General features: G+C 39.6%; 1 protein-coding gene across 2 annotated transcripts in view; it reads right to left on the bottom strand.

The window, feature by feature from the left end:
• neto1l (neuropilin (NRP) and tolloid (TLL)-like 1, like) overlaps positions 1-20,146 on the bottom strand; it is an 84,306-nt gene that overhangs the window by 8,237 nt on the left and 55,923 nt on the right. For both annotated transcript variants that reach the window (XM_014002360.1, XM_014002359.1), the window contains exons 6-11: positions 17,339-17,380; positions 16,956-17,083; positions 10,465-10,547; positions 9,028-9,173; positions 2,854-2,967; positions 123-750 (exon numbers count right to left, since the gene is read on the bottom strand). In XM_014002360.1, coding sequence (XP_013857814.1) covers positions 123-750; positions 2,854-2,967; positions 9,028-9,173; positions 10,465-10,547; positions 16,956-17,083; positions 17,339-17,380 — 1,141 coding nt within the window. The remainder of the gene's footprint in view (positions 1-122; positions 751-2,853; positions 2,968-9,027; positions 9,174-10,464; positions 10,548-16,955; positions 17,084-17,338; positions 17,381-20,146) is intronic.

Below are 20,146 nucleotides of genomic sequence, written 5' to 3'. Positions count from 1 at the left end.
AAATAAATAAATAAAAAAAGAAGACAAAACTTCAAAACTAAGTATTATTTTTGCACAGTTTCAAATGTTCTTACAGCTACGGAGCAGTTTTGTTCCCTCATCAGAAATCTAGAGATACTGACCGCTGTACCGCCTTTTCGTGCCGTGACAGTCGGTGGCTGGTGGTGGGAACTTCTTCCAGGTCGTCGTCCAGGTCGCACCCGTTGTCTGCCGCCTCTTGCGAGTAGCTGTGCTTCATGACTAAGATGCTCCTGCGGTTCCCCGCGGTGGGCAGCAGGGGCCGCACCGACATGGGGGGCTGCGGGAGGTCTGCGAGCAGGGTGGCCGCCGCAGCGTCCCGGGCGCTCAGGTTGCTACGGCTGCCCCGCCCACTGAGGGACAGCTGGGATAAGTGGGCRGAGCCAGGGTTGGAGGCGGAGCCACAGTGGTGATCGTGGATGCAGCGGGAAGACGCCCTGCGCAGGGCGTGGTAGTTCTCAAAGTCCTCCGCCAAGTCGACTAAATCCGCCGAGGCCGCCGTGGGCGCGGCGGCGCTCCGTAACGTGCACAGCTCGTAGTGGGGGGGCTCAAAGACCTCCTGAAACATGGTGGGGTCAAAGTCCTCACGCCGCAGGATGTACTTCTTACGCGGCTGCTTTATCTGAACAACCACTGAGATGATGAGGAGGATAAAAACGATGCAGCAGGTGACGCCAATTATGGCRCCGTTTGTGGAGTTCAGGTTGTCCAGGAACCTGGTGTTGGTTTTCTCTGAGGAGAAAAACATGAAGAATAGGTTTAAGTGAGAACATAACACGCAATATGCAACTGTTGGTGACCAACTGAAAATGGGAGGGCGTTTAAAAATGTTTTTAAACCTTTACTGAAAGTCAGAAAGTGCAAGAAAAATAAACCACTTTGTAAAAAAACTTCTAAAAAAACTCCAGTGATTAATTAAAGACAAACTGCATCCCAGACATTATGGATCTCAATGTTAGATTTTGAAATTCCAAAATTTTGAGTTGCCAGGTTTTTAAACACCGTAGGTCTTACCCCTAATTTACACTGGATGTGGTTACAGGATGTGGTTACACTCCAGTCTGTTCCGGTCCAACCTCCTCAGTAAATACACAACCATTATAATCAACGAGAGTGTTTACACTGGCGCCGTAGGGTGGCGGTGAGCGGACGGCGATCCGCCAAAATTAGATTTGATCCCATTGTTTGCTGGAAGCCGGAGCTGCTCCAGAGTCAATTTACAAAGATCATGTTGCACCAACAGGAAAAGAAACAAGGACAACATCCCTATTTTCAAAAATAAATTACCAAAGGCAGACTAATTTGTCAAAATCCCAGCTATATTAACAAATATATGGATATATTTACACTCAAATGCTGTCCATATTGTTCTGCATGAGAAGCAGATGGCAACACATAGCGTGCAGTGTATACATGATACACGTGGATTTTATTTTGAAATCAGAAGTTTCAAAAAGACGACAGCGATACAGTTTCAACTGTGTTTGKAGTCTGTCCTCCACAGAATTAACTATTTTTGCTCTGACTTCCACATTTATACCTGGATTTATTGTGCAATCTATCATGTCCTGCACATGCTTCTCGGACCTCCTCTGTGCTCCAGACCGGAGCGRAGTGGACCCTGTATAAATTGGGGTGCAAACGAACGGCTGTAAACTGCGCACCACAGCGGCGTGAAGTGGCATGTAATGTAAATTAGGGGTTATAGGTTAATTTTGTTCAGTTTGTTTGTTGTCAGGGTAAGGCTTAGATATTTCTAGAGTTTCTAGTACCCAAATTTGTATCAACCCTTTTGAGTTCACCTCAAACAGGAACACAGGAATGACTCAGAGAAAACTACAGTATCGGTACTTATGATGTTATCTACTAGCTGGTRAAATCGAGTTCTCACCAAAAATAAAGTACTGATTGTCAGTTTTGGTTTCAGAAAAAAAAGTTATTTAGTACAAGAGAGCCCAGCTTAGCTAATGGTTAGAGACAGAAACAGCAGAAAATATTATCAAYCTTTTCCAGTGAGTGAAAATGGCTCATAGCTAATAGAGCTTATCCTGCAGCAGATAAGAACAGAGGCTTCCTCCAGCTCTCATACAGCTGGATAAAAAGGTCAGATGTGATCACAGCTATGGTCTAGTTATCCCAAGTGGAATCAACAAAGAGTAGCTCAGACCAACAGTGCGCAGAATACTAATCTGTAKGCAGATCTTTGACATTTAAATGACAGTAAATGCTTTCGTTTACACGTGTAAAGCAGCAGAAAATAAAACATGACATTTTACCGCTAATGAAGACAAATGTGGGTCTTCTGCAGGAAAACAGAGGAACAAATTGGGAAACATGGCGTTGTTTCTTCTGTGAAATTCAGATTTAAATTGTTTAAAGGAAATGTGTCTTGGTCTAAATGAGAAATGCGTCGTCCGTGAGTTCTGTAATTGATGTAATTTGTCTAAAAGGATTCTTTAAAGTTTAGTTACAGTATAAAATACTATAATCGTCTTTTCTAATGTGTTTTCTTAAACATGTGAGGGGAAATCTGCACATAAGAACTAAATGAAGAATACAGATTAACTACAAATTTGATTTTTAAGCAGAATGATCATTGACAAAATGCAAAGGTAAAAAAAAAAGAAAAATCTTTTGACTGAAAATCCTTTCTACATTTAGAGTTCATTCAAGTATAAAACAGCCGTTTTTGCTACACCTCTTTTTTTTAAAAATAGGATTTCAAATGGTTTAAACTGGTGCAAGAAACCCAACTGTGCATTGCTGTCCGTGGTCCTGAAACGAAGAGCAGGGTTGAAACAGTCTTTCATAAGCACACAGAGCCAAACCTCTCACCTTTACACTGGTTCTCATCCCAGGGGTAGACACAGTTTTGCATACCGTTACACACCAGCGTGTAGTTTATACACATGTTACTGTGACAAAAGAAGGCATCTGCATCACATGGAGCTGAAAAGACAGAAAGAAAAGTTGCAGAAATCTTTTCTCAAACTCAAACACTCAGCTCGATTTGCTAAAAGAAAAAAAATAAGTAGAACTCGTTAATTTTGGAAAATCKTGTCAACCAATAACAAAGTGTAAGTCTGGGAGACATTTATATTTGCTACTGCAAGTACAACTGAAGACTGGCACCAGGTTTGAGAAAATAAATGTAGAAATGCATTTCTCTGATAACTTCTGCTTTGATTTTAATTTTCATCTTCAACCTCATTTTTAACCCCTTAACTTTCAATGTGCTGCCCACAGTACACTTCYMGTTTGTGGTTACTTCCTGCCTCTTCATAGCCTGACCCATGGACCAGGGCYACCAGGGACTTTGAATTTGCATAATAGGCAGTTTAAAAGTTTGATTGACTGTCATCTTTCAATTGACACCTCTTTTTGACCATCTGGGTTCATCTATAGATTCTCTAGAGCACAAAATGTGTGGCAAGCCCCTCATGTCCCACCTGTCCATCGTACACATGGTTGACTAGAATCAACCAATCAGCTCTGAGCTTCATTCTGACACAACAGCTGTGTAGTCAGTAAAGTTACTTTTTTATTCAATATGCAGCTTTGGAAATGAGAAAAAAAACGATGTTTATAATGTATTTTAACTTCAATAACTAAATACTAGTTGCTGTTACAAAAATTCAGATTGATAGCTTTACTAGGCTTTTGAATTTACTCCAAAGGGTTCAAGAGCAGGGCTTCATTTAATCTGGGTTATGGTTAGGCCTGCAGGTTAGCCGGTTCAAAGTTTTGCAAAGAAAACTTGAGGACTTTGATTTCTTTAAAGACTGTATTTCATGTGTGACAAGACATTTCCCAATCATTGGCACAAAACCCCTTCAAAACACTGATGTAAATTTCAAGTTGTCTTCTTCTAAAAGCCAATAGCAGTGGAACTTTTTCCAACATTTACTTTTTATAATCACTTAACAGTTACTTTTAAAAGCTGAGTCTACAAAATATTGTCATTTGCTTGTTTTTGACTGTCCTATCACAATGAATTGTGTTTATTGGCATCTACTGTTCTAAAATTCTTTGGAGGAACTGCTAAATTATAAGCATGATGGATATGTAATAATAATAATAATAATGCTGGTAATAGCAGAAAGGTTTTGCTTGTAAAAAAGAAACAATAACACATTTTAACACATAGCCAGAAGCAAAAGTCTTGTAGTGCTCTAGTAAATTGAATGCATAACGAATATGTTATTGTTTTATTAATCCAAATAAATGAAACGTGGCCAACAAAGTTGCTGCACACAATAAATCTAACACAGGAGCACTCAGACTAAAATGTATGTACTTCTGTGTAATTTACAGATATCTGTCTGCACACTGACAATAAAACTGCATTAATCTAACAAACTGTGCATGTGGTTCTGCAGGTAAGAAGTGTCACAGTGAATGTGACCATAATGGATGAGTGTTTGGTCAGTTGTTACAAAGATGTCCTTCCTCGTCTCTCATTGTCTCTCTTTATCTTTTATTTACTCCCCACTCACACACAATCCTGTCAGTGGCACTGAAGGAGCTTGGCAGTGCTGGGGGCTCTCCGACAGTGTTACCACCGTGATGTATGGCTGTTTTTATTCCCGCTCTCATCCCAAGCGAATAATAATACACCAAATTAAAGTGACTTATCTGTATCTCTTACTCTGCCTGGACCTTTCCATCCTTTCCTGAGTAAACTAGACTCTTGATGAGTAATTTAAAAACCTTGCTTTATTTCGTTCCCCCCCCCACTTTCTCATTGTGTGATCGCTGTGTCAACATTCACATCATTATTTTACAGTTTTTTTATTTTTAAACTACATTTTGTAACTACAAGTTTGTTTGTGTTTTACTGTAGTGAGGTTTTGGTTTATATTAGCACAACTGTGACATTTCTCTGACGGCTCTGTTTGTTTCCTCAGTTAAATGTTTTTTTTTTCATTGCTAATGCTTCGAGTATAAAACTTTTTCTTACTTATTTAATCAAGTATTATTTGTCAGCTGGTGGATTTGTGTGTGTGTACTTGTTTCTGCTACAGAGTGAGGACCACTTTCAAAATGGTTACTATCAAAGTGAGGTCATTAATATAAAGTGAGGACCTTGTCCCAGTCCTCACTTTTTTGCAGCTCTACTACGCTTTACTAGTTAGATTAGAGGTATGGTGTGAATTAAGTCTTGGTCAGATTAGGGTTACGGATATACAGTACTTGTAATGATTAGTGTTAGGGAAAATGTCAGGGTGTTCGCCATAAATGCAGTTACAAAAAATGAATGGAAGTTAATACAAAGTCCTCAGTTTGATGCAAGTAGCCCTGCACCTTTGTGGCCTCTGYTCCTTGTAGCCTCACTGTTCCACCTACCACACCCTGTACTGTGTCATGTTACGGCTGACTCTCTTCTTCTTTTTCTAAGTGCATACCACCACCTCTCCAAGTTCTCTTCCACCTGTTCCCACCACAAACCACAGTGTCATAYGCAAACATTACAATCCACAGGGATATAATTTTTAACTTGAAGGCAGTGTAATGGTTTATAAATTAGCATTTGCAGAAACTATAAATACAGTAATGGACTTGCGACCTGTCTAGGATGTACTTTGCTGCTGGACATGGGAACAAGTGACCCAGAATAGCAGACAAAGTTAATGGACAGATGGATAAATTGCCATAATTCTTTTTTAACTTCATTTATTTTAACATCCATCTATATTGCAGGTTTGATAAGTTTCAACAGAAACACACTTTAAAAAATATCCACAATCCCTTTATCACCAAAGCACAGCAGCACATTGCCCGTGTATCTATTTCTGATTTCAGCTGATTTTAGATGCTACAAGTGACTCCCATCTCATGACATTTTTTTGATTTCTTGATCACACGGCAACAGAGATGACAAGTGCACACAGATAGCATAATCTGATCAGAACCAGGCAAAAATCCCTACGCTAACAAACATTAGCATACTATGTTGCTCTCAAATGCCTCCGTACACACGGCAAAGAAGCTTTGCAGGGAACAAGAAGTGATGTGTGTAGTGGAGCCAGAGCACATTTCCATCTGCAGCCCCAGAGACAGGTTGCAGATGAGGYGAAACAATGCTGACAGCTGAGATGTCGCACAGACACATTTATCACCTAAGACATAATTGCTTCTTGGATGAATGTAGGTTTCAATTTCTTAGACCTTTTTTTTTCATCATAACTCTAGTTCTGTGAAGGAGGACTGTGAGTGTGACTTGTATTAGCAGGTTTGGTTGCTATACAAGTAATCATGAGGACGTTTGTGTCTCTCATCACAGGAGCCTCTTGCTCCAACTTAAAACTTAAAAAAAAAACATGAAAAGCTTTGCATTCCTTAAAGGCATGCATATCACCTGCCAGCTTTCATGTTGCAGTTTTAAACTATGATCATGTTATGATGAGAAAGGGATGAAGTTATAAATGTTTAAATCAAATGTTGTAAATTAACTTACCGTTAACCTCATTYGGAATGTGTTGGCACAGTCAGCTACTACTGCAATGAATTTTAGCTCAACATTTCCAGATCTGACCAAGTTATTGTCATTTTTTGTGGCGACTAAGATCGATTAGCTGATGCAGACATTGATTTCAAGAAGTGGCAGATCTTTTCTGAATAAGAGGCCATCAAGGGGCCAGAATATTTATAAAGGGGCTGACATCCTTGCACACAAATCCCCAGTCTTGGTAATATTTATACATTCAAGCAGTCACACACATTCAAACACTTGCTATTTAAAAAAAAAGCTTGCACAGTAAATTCTTCTTACCAATTTTACATGCATTTTTACAGTATAAAATATTCTCAAACACACAGCATGTGAAAAAAAAATCCAGCCATTGTCTGTCAGTTGAAATCCTTTTTCTGCAGGGTTGTTCAAATTTTCTTAAGAAGAGAAGAAGAATTCTGTAAGTTTGAATCATGCTGGACTTTCTTACTTGACTCATCAGCGCCATTAGTGTTTGAATGTGGAACTGCACYCACCATCATTGCTCTTGAACAAAGGACAGATGAGTGACAGGACAGGGGCATGTCAGGGGGCCAATCAGATTTCAGCAGGGGCCWATTTCACTAGTGTATCATTGTGTAGTGCTCAGAGTATGTGCTGGGGATAACTCTTGGCTACTACCACATCACATTTTAGCTCAACATTTTTTTAATTGACAAGGTTATGGCCATTTTTGTGCTTGTTAAGGTTACTTAGCCATGCTGGCCGTCTTGAGTTTCACAATTGTCAAACCCAACACACACACATGCACAAATGGGAAAAAGCCTAGAATCAATGACGCTAAAGAATAATATTGTGAAAACGTATAGAATGCAAACCCAGCTGTCTACCCTGTAACAGTCAGGCATGCTCAATATTTAAATTGCACCTGTTTTTTTAACCATATGTTAACTTGTCTTAAATTAAATGAACAGTTTTTTGCTTTATTTTCATTACTACATTCGGATTATCAACATCATTTTCAGTATTGATGTAATTTTTCAACTTATTTGGAATTCCGTGGGTTACATTACTGACCTGATGCAAACAAAATGTGCAGGTTTACACTTTGGAATTATTTTATTTCCAAACTTGATTAGTTTTTAGTTTTGTATTTTGTGAAAGCAAAGAGCCCACAGAGGACTGCATTACATGCAGCTTTAGMTCTCGTTGGTCGGTGCGTTTGCCGTTGACTGTGTCTGTGTGGAGCTGCTGAGCTGTGCTGGGTGCAGGGCTGAGGACTGCCCGAGTGGCTTAGGCAGAAGCGTTGCTCTTGGCAACAGCACACCCTGGCTCCGCTTGGCGAAAAAGGTCTTACAATAGGGACACTGGCTTTGCTACATAAACAACCTGCGGCTGCCGCTGTTGCCCATATGGATTAAAGTCCTGAATGCAAACAGAAGCAGTTCAGGCAGTTTGGTGTGTCAAGATCATGTTCATGTTTTTAAGATAATTCTGTTTCTTGTAAACTAATAAAATTGAGTGGAATTTAAAGTAATGTTTTATTATTGCCAGCTTTTTGCTGATTGCCCATGTCGGTGTCCACGATTCCCTTTAGAGATTTACCCAAACATCCTATGAACCCGTCGATAACCTCCCCTCATTAAACATTGTACAGAATGTTTGCTGAGACTTTTTTATTTTGAAATGTTTATTTAAAGAAAGTGCAAACACTGTAGCTCCGCCCACTTTCTTACCTCAGCTTTATTACAGGGGTGGTTCTAGCGATGGGGCCACAGGGGCATTGGCCCCTGCTGAAATTTGATTGGCCACCTGAAGTGCCCCTCTGTCCTGTCACTCATCTGTCCTTTGCCCAAGAGTGATGATGCTGGGTGCAGTTCTACGTCTGAACATTAGAGGTGCTAATGAGCCAAATAGAAACATCCAGCATGAACCAAGTTGACAGAAGTAAATTTCTTTTCGTAAAATTTGAAAAATCCTGCAGAAAAAGTCTTAAATCACAAATGATGGCTGAAAAATGCATGTAAAATTGGTAAGGAGAATTTACTGTGCAAGCCGTTTTCAAATTACAAGTGTTTAAATTTGTGACTGGTTAAATATATACACCATACCAAAACCAGAGATTTGTGTTCAAGGATGCTAAACAAAGACTTGGCACCTCTATGAATACGGTGGCTCCTTGATGGCCCCTTACTCAGAAAAATCCTTGATCCGCCACTGGCTTTATATTAATATGGTTTTCATGAAACAAAAGGAGTTCAGTAAAATGCCTATGCCCCATCTGTTAGTGTTGAGTCAGGGGATATTGCCCATCCTTTATTATATTCACAATTACCCACAGGGAACATTACCTGTCCTAAAACTGGCATGTTGGTGTCTCTTCACCTAACATTTGGCAGCAAACAAAATGTACTCTTTTTGCTGATGTAAGAAGCCATAAACATTGCCGCTGTGCCTCCATCTTCCTTTCATGGCTGCCAATAAAACCAGTTTTCTTTTTTAACTCATCAATACACAGCAGCTCAGTCAGATGTTAGTGTGTGTTTTGTAAATCTTACGTTCTTGATAAGTCGTGTAAAGGATGCGAAAGCGGCTCTTGCGGCTGAGCTCGTCCGCCCACATACGGATGACTCCTAGCGTGGAGACCAGCATGATGTCGTTGGCCACCGTGGAGCAGAACTTGCTCTTCAGATCTTCTACCGAACTGAAACAAGACAGGGGCGAGATAAGAATGCAAGTTTTATTCTCATGACTGCAAGAAGTTGGTGAGAAGCAATTAGAAAAACAGCAAGGTGCATTTTAAATTAGAAAGTAACTGTTGTTAGTTTTAAAAAAAGATTTAATTAAATTTAGGGATAAAATCTTCTGTTGTGATAGAATGAACAAGAAATATCTATTAGATGTTCCCTTCTTAATCATTTCTATGGTTTCTTTTATCTTTTTTCGCATTTATTTCTTAAACATAAGCTTACATTTCTTTTCATGCATTTTCTTAAGTTGTAGTTTATTAACATTTGTAAAAGAAATGTAATTAAAGCCCTTTTTTTTACTTTTTAGGGCCAGTTATTCCCTAAAAAATTAAAAGGTTCTGATCAGTCCCGCCCATTTTCGTGTAGAGTTTAGCATCAACTCTGGTGCTTCCTCTCATGAACACTCACCAGGTTTTTACAAAAGATTCATCTTGAATTAAGTTTGAGTCTTTGAACTACAAAATATAATCTTTTAGATTTCAGGAGGCTGAATGCTGAAACACAACATTTTCTTTTACAAAATCATGATGCGTCCCAATGAAACTTTTATTTTTTTCCCCCCAGCCTTGCACAAAACTATTTTTTTCATCCTTTCAATCTGCTGATGGAGAGCAATTTTTCTATCTTTCAGAGAGTAGTAACTTTGTTCTTTCTACTTTTCTTTTTCTTTGCAGCCCTGTCACACACAGCATGCCTGTACACTGTGTCCTGATGGAAGAATCATATCTAGTGCAACCACCAGTTTAGCATAACATGGCATTCTGATTATTTACAATGTTTGCAGCTATCTTTTACCTTCTTGTGCTCTTTCAGTTGGAATATCATAACATTATCTGTTGGAATAGTTCTGTTATTCAAAACTGATGGAAGTGTAAAGGTTTATCAAACAGCGTCTGCATAAACTGCTGAAATTTTTAAATAATGGAGTCGGTTTCATGAGAGAATAGCTCCACTTACTGTATCAATTGATTATTCTGGTCAAAATTACACAGTATTTCTCTAAACTGAGCTTATTCAAAGAACCATTAATGACAGGTAGAATAATAATAGTTCAGAATCATTTCATAGACCTCCAGCAGGGAAAAAAAAAAAAAAAAACAGAACTTCCCTTAAAACTTGTTACAACTACCTGAATTGTTCATATTCCACTTGTGTGTTTAACCCTAGAAAAGTTCAGTTAAAAGTTTTGAACCTGTAACATGTTTATGACCTACAATCAAATCAAAGGTATTCATAAAGTCCCACCTTCCACCATCATAGACTGCTACAAAGTTGCGTTTGCATTCGTTGGAATTCGCCATTTCATAGTCCAGGAAACGTAGGTAGATCTGCTCGACACGAAGAAGAAAGGAAGACATGATGGAGAAAAACAGATTGAGTGAGAAAAGTTTCAACTGCTGGAACATTTTGTCTTGACAGGAAAAAATGCTGAGGAGAGAAAAAAAAAAGAGAAAATATTTCTGCCTCATGTCGTTACTGCCTTTGGATCTAAGTACAAGTCCCAGCGCCTGATATAGCAACCTTTTAATAAAATAAGCCTGACCGACTGCTGCTTGCACAAAATCATTACAGATGCATTTAAATGAGGAGCCAGATAGAGTCCAGTAGTTTTAGACTCATTATCCATATCTGGTGAGATCAGAAACTACACCAAAATCTACAACCTTGTTAAAGCTGGAAGACATAGGRTGTTTTGTCAGAAGCTTCTCCTAAAAGTGTGCCTAAAAACAGTTTATGAACTTTATCTTTCCAACAATCCCATGTTGACTAAAACATCCATCTTGCGTTCACATCAGCTTTGCATCCCTGTCCGCCACTCATTCATCAGGGCTGAATTCGGACGATCACTGCCACGGTTTTCGTCYCCTGTGCAGCGTTCACCATCATTCTGGTTAATGAGTGGAAAGCTCCCTAACTGTGATGCTTTTAAATGCCCAAAGACACAAAAAATAAAAAAATGAATAAAAAAAAGCTCCAGATGAAGCAGGATAATGGACCTTGCATTGTCGACCTGGCTTTGACAACATGACAAGTGAAATGGATCAGAGTGCCAAAAAACAAGCTAAGAGCCCACCCCTCTGAGGTCTGATATTGGGGTCAGTAAGCTTATGGGACAGTTGAGGTCACAGTTAGATGCTCTCAGCAAAATCTAACTTCATCTAAATTAAAATTTAAGAACAAATAATTGGAAGAAGCAACAGTAAGAATATTAATAAGGCCACTTGGCCCGGTTGTTCCGTCGGCACGCGGCGAGCAAATTGAGTTTTGCCCCCACAGCACCAAGAATACACTGAATGCAGCCATCTGGAACCAGTTCAAGTGTTACTACAGGCAGGAGGGACTAATTGCAAAAGCATAACACTGTTTTTTTAAATGAACGCCAAGCTTTTTGTGAAGACTTTCTGGTGCTGATGACTAATTAAAACAGCAAACACAGTAACTTAAGATAATCTTGACCATTGCGATGATTTCTGGAAGGAGGCTTGTTGCAGATGGTGTTGGCCGGTTTTAAGRTGTATTTTCAGAAACTAATGTTGACAGACTGACCTATTTAAGTGTGATTACATTTAATAATTGTCAATTAAGTTTATTAGCTTACAGATAGTAAAAAAAGGCGAGAAGGGGGTCTCTGCAGTCAGTGAGTAGGAGTTTCTTATTTTGTGGCAGAACTGGCTCAAGACGTGATTGGTCAGATTGACGGTGGGGTTYAAAGAAGCTGACTGCAGCTTAGTCATGTTGAGCAGGAAGCACCTATGTTTTTTGAATATAGATATTAATTTTAGTCATAACTTGACAGGAAGCCACATGAAATTTGAAGTCAATACATGTTCACAATAATTTTTATTTGAGTCATTGTTCTGTTTTAAACTGTACATAGACATTCAATAAATCAAATTATTTTACTATTATCAGTACTTACTATTATCATTACTTAGACAATTAGATAATGTAAAGAAACAATAATCTGATGTTTCTTTATATTATTTTGAGTCAAAGAGGGATGAAGAAGAGTTAAAGTTTGAATGATATTGTTTTACAAACCCCAAAACCAGAAAAGTTGGCACGTTGTGTAAATCGTAAATAAAAACAAAATACAATGACTTGCAAATCTTTTTCAACCCATATTCARCTGAATAGAATGCAAAGACAATATATTAAATGTTCGAACGGAGAAACTTTATTTTGTTTTGCCAATAACCATTAACTTAGAATTTAATGGCAGCAACACATTGCAAAAAAGGTGGCACAGGGACATTTTTACCACTGTGTTACATCGCCTTTCCTTTCAACAACACTCAGTAAACGTTTGGGAACTGAGGAGACCAATTTTTGAAGCTTTTCAGGTGGAATTCTTCCCCATTCTTGCTTGATGTACAGCTTAAGTCGTTCAACAGTCCGGGGTCTCCGTTGTCGTATTTTACGTTTCATAATGCGCCACACATTTTCAATGGGGGACAGGTCTGGACTGCAGGCAGGCCAGGGGAGGACCCACACTCTTTTGCTACAAAGCCATGCTGTTGTAACACGTGCAGAATGTGGCTTGGCATTGTCTTGCTGAAATAAGCAGGGGCGTCCATGAAAAAGACGTCGCTTGGATGGCAGCATATGTTGCTCCAAAACCTGTATGTACCTTTCAGCATTAATGGTGCCTTCACAGATGTGTAAGTTACCCATGCCTTGAGCACTAATGCACCCCCATACCATCACAGATGCTGGCTTTTGAACTTTGCGCCTATAACAGTCCGGATGGTTCTTTTCCTCTTTGGTCCGGAAGACACGACGTCCACAGTTTCCAAAGACAATTTGAAATGTGGACTCATCAGACCACAGAANCACCTGTTCCCAATTAGCATGTTCACCTGTGGGATATTCCAAAAAAGTGTTTGATGAGCATTCCTCAAATTTCTCTGTCTTCTTTGTCTCTTGTGCCAGCTTTTTTGAAACATGTTGCAGGCATCAAATTCCAAATGAGCTAATATTTGCAAAAATAACAAAGTTTACCAGTTCGAACGTTAGGTATGTGGTCTTTGCAGTGTGTTCAATTGAATATAGGTTGAAAATGATTTGCAAGTCATTGTATTCTGTTTTTATTTACGATTTACACAACGTGCCAACTTTTCTGGTTTTGGGGTTTGTAATACACAAACACCAAAGATTTTATTTTATTTTAATTAAGGAGCTCCCMTTTGATGTCACTACCTGTCTTACTTTGGCTGAGACAAATTCAAAAGAAAATAGGCCAGTTATGTGACAAAATGGATAAAATCATGTGTGTTAGGGCAATTTTCTTAAGTATAAAGATGTTTCCTTTGACTTTTTGTATTTTAAGTATATGCATGYCACAGGCACTTTAAGTTGCCCCACAARACAAGTCAATCCAACCAACCATGGTTAGAGCAAACTCCGCCCACACACCAACTCYGCCCACGGGACAACATGTACTGCAGAGACCCCTACTTGGAAAAAGCAGAAAAAAAGTAATTTGCCAAGATCAGCTGTACTTTTGTGCTTGTAGAATTAGAAACATACAAAAAATATTTTTGCAAATAAACATCAAATAGCCTAAAGCTTAGACAGAAATCATGTGTAATAATCTAGAAACTAATCTTCTGATTCAAACGAGTACAAGTGTGTTCAGTGGAAAAATGGTTTGGAGTTTTGTTAAAAACAGAAATAAAAACTAAAAGTTGGACGAGCCCATGTCATGGGCTTGWAATTAATTAAGACAGAGAAAATTACATTGGTAGCAAATTCCTGCAAACTTTAGAAGCAAACCTCGAACCATCTGTGAAAATGATTAAATAAGTGGAAAAAGTAGTTGCCTCTGCAACAATCTAAAATTTGTTGAGATCAACAACTTCCCTTCCAGTTTTTAACTTTACMTATTTGGACATCTGATCTGGTTTTCAAAGTTTTTTTTGAGTACTTGAACTTTTCATGACACTTTATTTGACTAAACAATGAAAAGTAAGAACGCTCCACTACTTATGCAYCCTCTAAAACATCATTATCTCTTTGAATTGTTCATCTAAATGGAATTTGTTTCTTTTAAGCTGATAGGCTGTTTGAAGTTGGTTCATCCAGCTCAGTTTAGACAAGAARAATGTTMTTTTAATGGTTTTGATCATCTGCTGCAGTGTAAAAATCATTGTGTGCTATGTGCTGCAGTTGTTTACACAGACTGGAGGGTGAACAGAAGGGCCTAATTATGTGACAAATACATACCAGAAACCGAGAGACACAAACAGACAAAAGCTTCTGATGTGGATTTTCTGCCTCTCCTTTCTGTGAACTCTAACCAATGAGTGACRAGAAAAAAAAAATCAGAGGCCATACGGCATTGCGAAACAAAAAGATGCCAATGAATCAAACGGATATGATCACTCATTTGCAAGGTGACATGTGAGCTGCAGCAGAAAAAAAGGAGGCTGCTTCATTGATTTCAGAGCTCAGTAATGAAGAGGAATCCATCCCTGACTGGAGAAGAGCGCGCTCTCTCTGTGGYTACAAGGTGGCTGCTTGTTACAGACAGAATCGCTTGCTGTATTTTGACCATTAACTTTCTAGAAATGTCAAAAAATGCAAACAGTTGTGGTTTAAAAATAGAGAGGACAAAAAAATCATAGAATAACTGAAAGCATTTCTTTAACACAAGTAAGAACTGTCAGGTTTATGTGGACAGCTGTCAAAACAGGAACACAAAAGAGAGAAAGAAAGAAAACATCTGCCAGACGTGCGCGTGACATTTGGTTTTACTCTACTGCCGCTGGATAAATGTTGTTCTTTTACGTTTGACACCATTAAAACTGCTTTAATTTTGTCATTTTACTTTCCCGTGTGGCCTCCTGCAAATTTCTATTTATTTATTTTTACAGGAAAGGCTGATGTTAAAATGACACATGCTGGTGTAAAGTTACAAGATCACCATTAAAAGTGCTGCATTGCTGTCACTTCTGGCAACATGTGGTCATGAGTGTCTTCCTGCAGGTGCCCTCACCCTCTCACTGCCTGCCRGCTGAGATCCCACCCTTAATCTGGAATCCTTATACATTTAGACCTTAGATATAACACTTTATTTGGCATCTTTTCCCCCTTCCCTTTACTGTTCTGCCTCCTCTGCACCCCGCTTTCCTGCCTTCTCTCTGGAGTCCTCCGGTGCAGTCTAATTAGAGCCTCCGGTATAGGATGTCATTATCTCTCTCTCTCTCTTTGCTATTTTCTGGCACACTGGGTACAGTGCAGTACTTTATCTGCAAAGAGGAATAAACGCCTCGTCCAGATTAGAGCACAACCTCGTGTACACGGTGCTGTGGGGGGTGAGTGGGGGGTTGCATTCTCTGCATCTCCTTTGCTGCAGAGCATGTCTGTTTGATGTTGTAAAGAAGGCTCTTTTATTAAATGTGATCACTACACAGCAGGTGAGACCGAATCATACAAAAAAAAGGAAAAAGAAAAAAAGGTTTAGCTCCCCTGCCCATCAGTGCCAATAAGGTTTTAGCCTCTAATTTGCCCTGCAARGCACCTGCAAGGGATTCAATTTAAAGCTTGTTCCAAATTTCTGCCCGCTTGTTGTGCACAAAACCTTTCTTGGCAACACGTATACAGAAGCACTCAAGTGACGCATATGCGAAATTGGTTCTCCATTTTTTGCCTCCAATGTGCTGACAAAAATTTGTACTTCACTTGAGTAATTGAGGAATCAATGCTGCCTTTTTAGGTGTGGGGCGGGGTGAGCAGCGTTCCTCCTGCTACCTGTTATTGTTGGGTTTTCAGGAAACGCTGATGTTTCAGTAAAAAAAAAAAAGTCTGAAGGTCTTCAAAGTTTTGTGGCCTTGACTTTTAAAGCAGCTGAATCAGAAGGGCATTTCTGAGAGAAACAAAAGGTGTTACGTAGAAATATGGAACCCGAAGAGCAGCTGCTGTGACCATGAATTACAGTCACACCATTGTTAKCAGCCCGCCGTGCCATAGGGCGGTGTAGAGGAGGCTGGGCCATAAAAGAGCAGGAAGACTGTTTGTTTTTGAGAAATATGGGGGWAATAAAAAAAAGCCCCAGTGAGCTTAATGTCATCTAAAAAAAACAAAATTAATCGTATTTATTGAAACTGTAACTGAAACACTTTAATTGTAACAAGTTCAGGGCAGGTAAAAGTGGAAACTGGTGAACTGATTTCAACCTTCAGGATTTTTTATGCCAACTGGCTAACAGCCATGAAACAATGCTCCAACTGCAAATGTCAATTATTTATTTATTTTATTTATTTACTGTTAATTAACCAGGCAAGTCCCATTGAGATCGCAGGTCTCTTTTCCAAGGGAGGCCTGGGCCTGAAGGCAACCTATGTTTTTAGGGGTGGGGGAAACCGGAGTACCCAGAGAACATGCAAACTCCACACAGAAAGACCCCAGGTCCAAATTGGGGATCAAACCCAGGACCTTCTTGCTGTGAGGCGTCGATGCTAACCACTGAGCTGTCACGCTGCCCAACTGAAAATAAAAATCAAATCAAATGGACAATCATCGGACCAATATTTTTAACTGAAAACCCAATTCAAGACATTCGCAGCTAATTAGTGTTGGCAAGGAGAATAATGAGACACATTTTAGTAAGGAGCTGAAAGTCTTCCGTGTGCTTTAAGTTGATTTCTGTTTGGTATCTGTTCCTTCTGGCAGCACAGCATTGATTTATACCAGTTTTATTGTCAGATAAGGATCATGTACAGTATGTCACTAACCTTGGAACGAGGCGGAGCCCGGATGTACCATTTACAGTCGACGGCTTCAGCGGCACCGGCCTTCCCGTCCCGGGTGATCTGATGAGACTCAACAATGCCTTCTGGACCAACCATGTCATACTGACAGGCTGAAACACACGCATATGCATTAACACACACAATATATGCATATAGATTTACAGGTGTACAAGTCCAACAAGCACACAGAACTCACAAGTACGGCACATATACATGCAAACATTGAAAAAGCCAAACTCTGTATCTACACAAAAAAAACCATTGTTTGCTTGAAATGCTGAAAAAGATGAGCGATCAAACAAGTGAGATAAAAAGGGAAGAAGGAAGAAACAAGAGCAAAACAGAGATAGGGGGAGTGTACCTACAGGGCAGAGGTGGGGGAACTCCCAGGTCTGCAAAGTCTGGATCTGAGAAGAGAGTAGAAGAGGGGCAAGAAGATAGGGGATGGGATTCATTTTTAATGCAAGATTTAAAAAAAGTCTGAACCTTCACAGAGCAGRGCAAAAACAAACAAGAAAACTCAGCAAGGTGTAACGACTTTCTCCTCATGTCTAACGTTTTTCTAAATTACTTTTGCCGTCCTTATTTATTTGCTTAAATGTACTTGTTGAAATTCTGTGCAAAAGCGACAGCTATTATCATTTTCTCCCAGACCAAAGGCTCATTATTTTGTATTTTTTAGTTTTCTTCTTCTTTTCATGTTCAGATTTGCTGCTCTCCATGTTGTGCTTTTTGACTGCTTCACCTGAAAACTGTGGTCATTTTCGATGTTTTTCTCAGAGATGATCATCTAAAAGAGGTCACGGGATGATTAATGTGAATCAAACAAGATATGCAAATTAACTTTTTTATTACACAAAAAAAAGCTGTTTTTGTATTTAAAATTACCAGCAGAGTGAGTGTACTAGTTTTCACCGAGTGCGCTGCACTCTGAAGTGGTTTACCACCGCAACATCTTGCAAAAAAGCTTTCAGCCCTGCTGTCCTATCAGAAATAACAAGCCGTTTTTCTTGGCAGCTACAGCTAGAGGCTGTAGCAGTCAGTGCCATCAATTTCATGTTGTAGTCTTCAGGTTTGAGAGCACAGAAAGGTAAAAATGCCTCGAGGACAAGCAGCACCTGGTTGTTTATAGGTGTATTGTTTCAAAATGTTCTACCTAAACACACTAAATCTGGTGAAGGACAAATCATAAACATCATAAACATGCGCACTTTGAGTTAAAATGCTGATACTTTGGAACTGTTCAGCATCTACACCGGTGGTGCCCAGTCCAATTCCTTAAGGGCGGCTATCCAACATATTTAAGTTCTCTCTCTGCTTTGACACACGGAATTTGAATAAATGAGTCAATAATAGGTCAAAAAGAAAAAAATAAGTAGTTCCTCTGGATGGGTTCTTCTTTAGTGAAATGTCTCGTCTCTCCTCCAAGAGACTTCATCAGTCTGATGAGTTTCAGTTGAAACTCAGCCTTATGAGCACTGCCTCCACATGGACAAACAGGTTAGTCAAATGCAAAATAGGGCCATCGACTAACAATAGGCTTGATTGGCTCTATTGTTCATTGAGGGTCATGTGCCCCATCACCTGACCCATGTCGTGTTATGTGAATGTAGTGAATGTAAGCGGGGGTTTAACACCCCCTTGTTTTTGTCCCTCCCTCTTTGTGTTGGTATCATTGGGGCCCTGATTCACACCTTTTGCTTACAGGGGGCTGAGTCATACTTGCAATGACAGCATTGTAGCAAGAGTAAGTAAGTAAGTAAAACTTTATTTCAATAGCACCTTTCACAGACAAACATCTCAAAGTGATTCACAGAAAGCAAAAATAATTAAAAACAATAAAACAGATCACAGATATAAAAACAACAATTAAAACACAATAAAAAGCACTTAACTAAAAGCCTGTCTGAATAAAAATGTCTTAAGATGTTTCTTAAAACAGTCAGTAGGATCTGAGCAGTGAAGGGACAGAGGGAGAGCGTTCCAGAGCCTCGGGGCCACCACCTGAAAAGCTTCGCCTCCAAGGGTTTTATAATGGGTTCGAGGGACCACCAGCAGCATTTGATTAGAAGACCTCAAAGTCCTGGATGGACAGAGAGGCTTCAGAAGGTCCAGTATGTATTTGGGGGCCTGACCATGAAGTGCTCTGAAAGTTAAAACCAAAATTTTAAAATGACTCCTCAAATGCAAACCAGGTGTAATGTGGGCTCTCCTGTGGGTCTTTGATAATAACCTCGCTGCAGCGTTCTGCACAGACTGAAGCCGAGTCAATGTGGATTTGTTTAGACATGTAAAAAGACTGTTGCAGTAATCTAAAGGAGAAGAAATAAAAGCGTGAACAACCATCTCTAGTTCCTTCTGTGACAMAAAACATCTCAGCTTTGAAATGTTCCTTAAATGATAAAAACAGTTAACTAAAATTTTACAATGGCTGTCAAAAGACATAGAACTATCAATGACAACACCCAGATTTCTGAGACTATTTTTCACTGAAGGGGTTAAAAAAGGCAAGGTGCTGCCTGATTACAGGGATTTTATATCATCGGGGCGATAAGAGTTTCAGTCTTGTTTGCATTTAACTGCAGGTAGAGGACAACTGGACACGAAGGCCTCCACCTCTGTTTAATGGTGGACGGTTTTTCTTCACAAAGATGGCTTCCTTTACTCCTCTCTCAAACCAATGTTCCTCTCAATCAAGGATGAGAACATCTTCATCCCTGAAAGAGTGACCGCTGGCCTGTAGATGAGTGTAACCTGCAGAGTCTAGACCCGACGACGTAGCTCGTCTGTGCTGGCTCATTCTTTTGAACACTGGCAAGTATTTTTTGTCACTGTTCCCAAGCTAAGATGCTAGGCTAACAGCTGGATTCCAGCAATGGGACCAGCTGAAATTGACCGGAAAAAAATCATGGACTTAACATCTGCTTCAAACAGGTTGTTTTTACCCTACTGCTAGCTTTACTCATAGCATCTGTGCTAGCCTCGCTCATATACAGCGCTCTACTCCCAGGCTCTACTGCAGTCCGTCCATCATATAGTGCTCATATTTTACTTACACAAATTCTAAATATCACCATTAAATTTCTTTAAACGGTGCAGAAGTCGTGACAAAACACACACACACACACACACACACACACACACACACACACACACACACACACACACACACA

This window comes from Austrofundulus limnaeus, unplaced genomic scaffold (genome assembly GCF_001266775.1).
Source record: "Austrofundulus limnaeus strain Quisiro unplaced genomic scaffold, Austrofundulus_limnaeus-1.0 Scaffold12, whole genome shotgun sequence".
Taxonomy (NCBI): Eukaryota; Metazoa; Chordata; class Actinopteri; order Cyprinodontiformes; family Rivulidae; genus Austrofundulus; species Austrofundulus limnaeus.
This window is presented reverse-complemented; position numbering and strand designations above follow the sequence as displayed.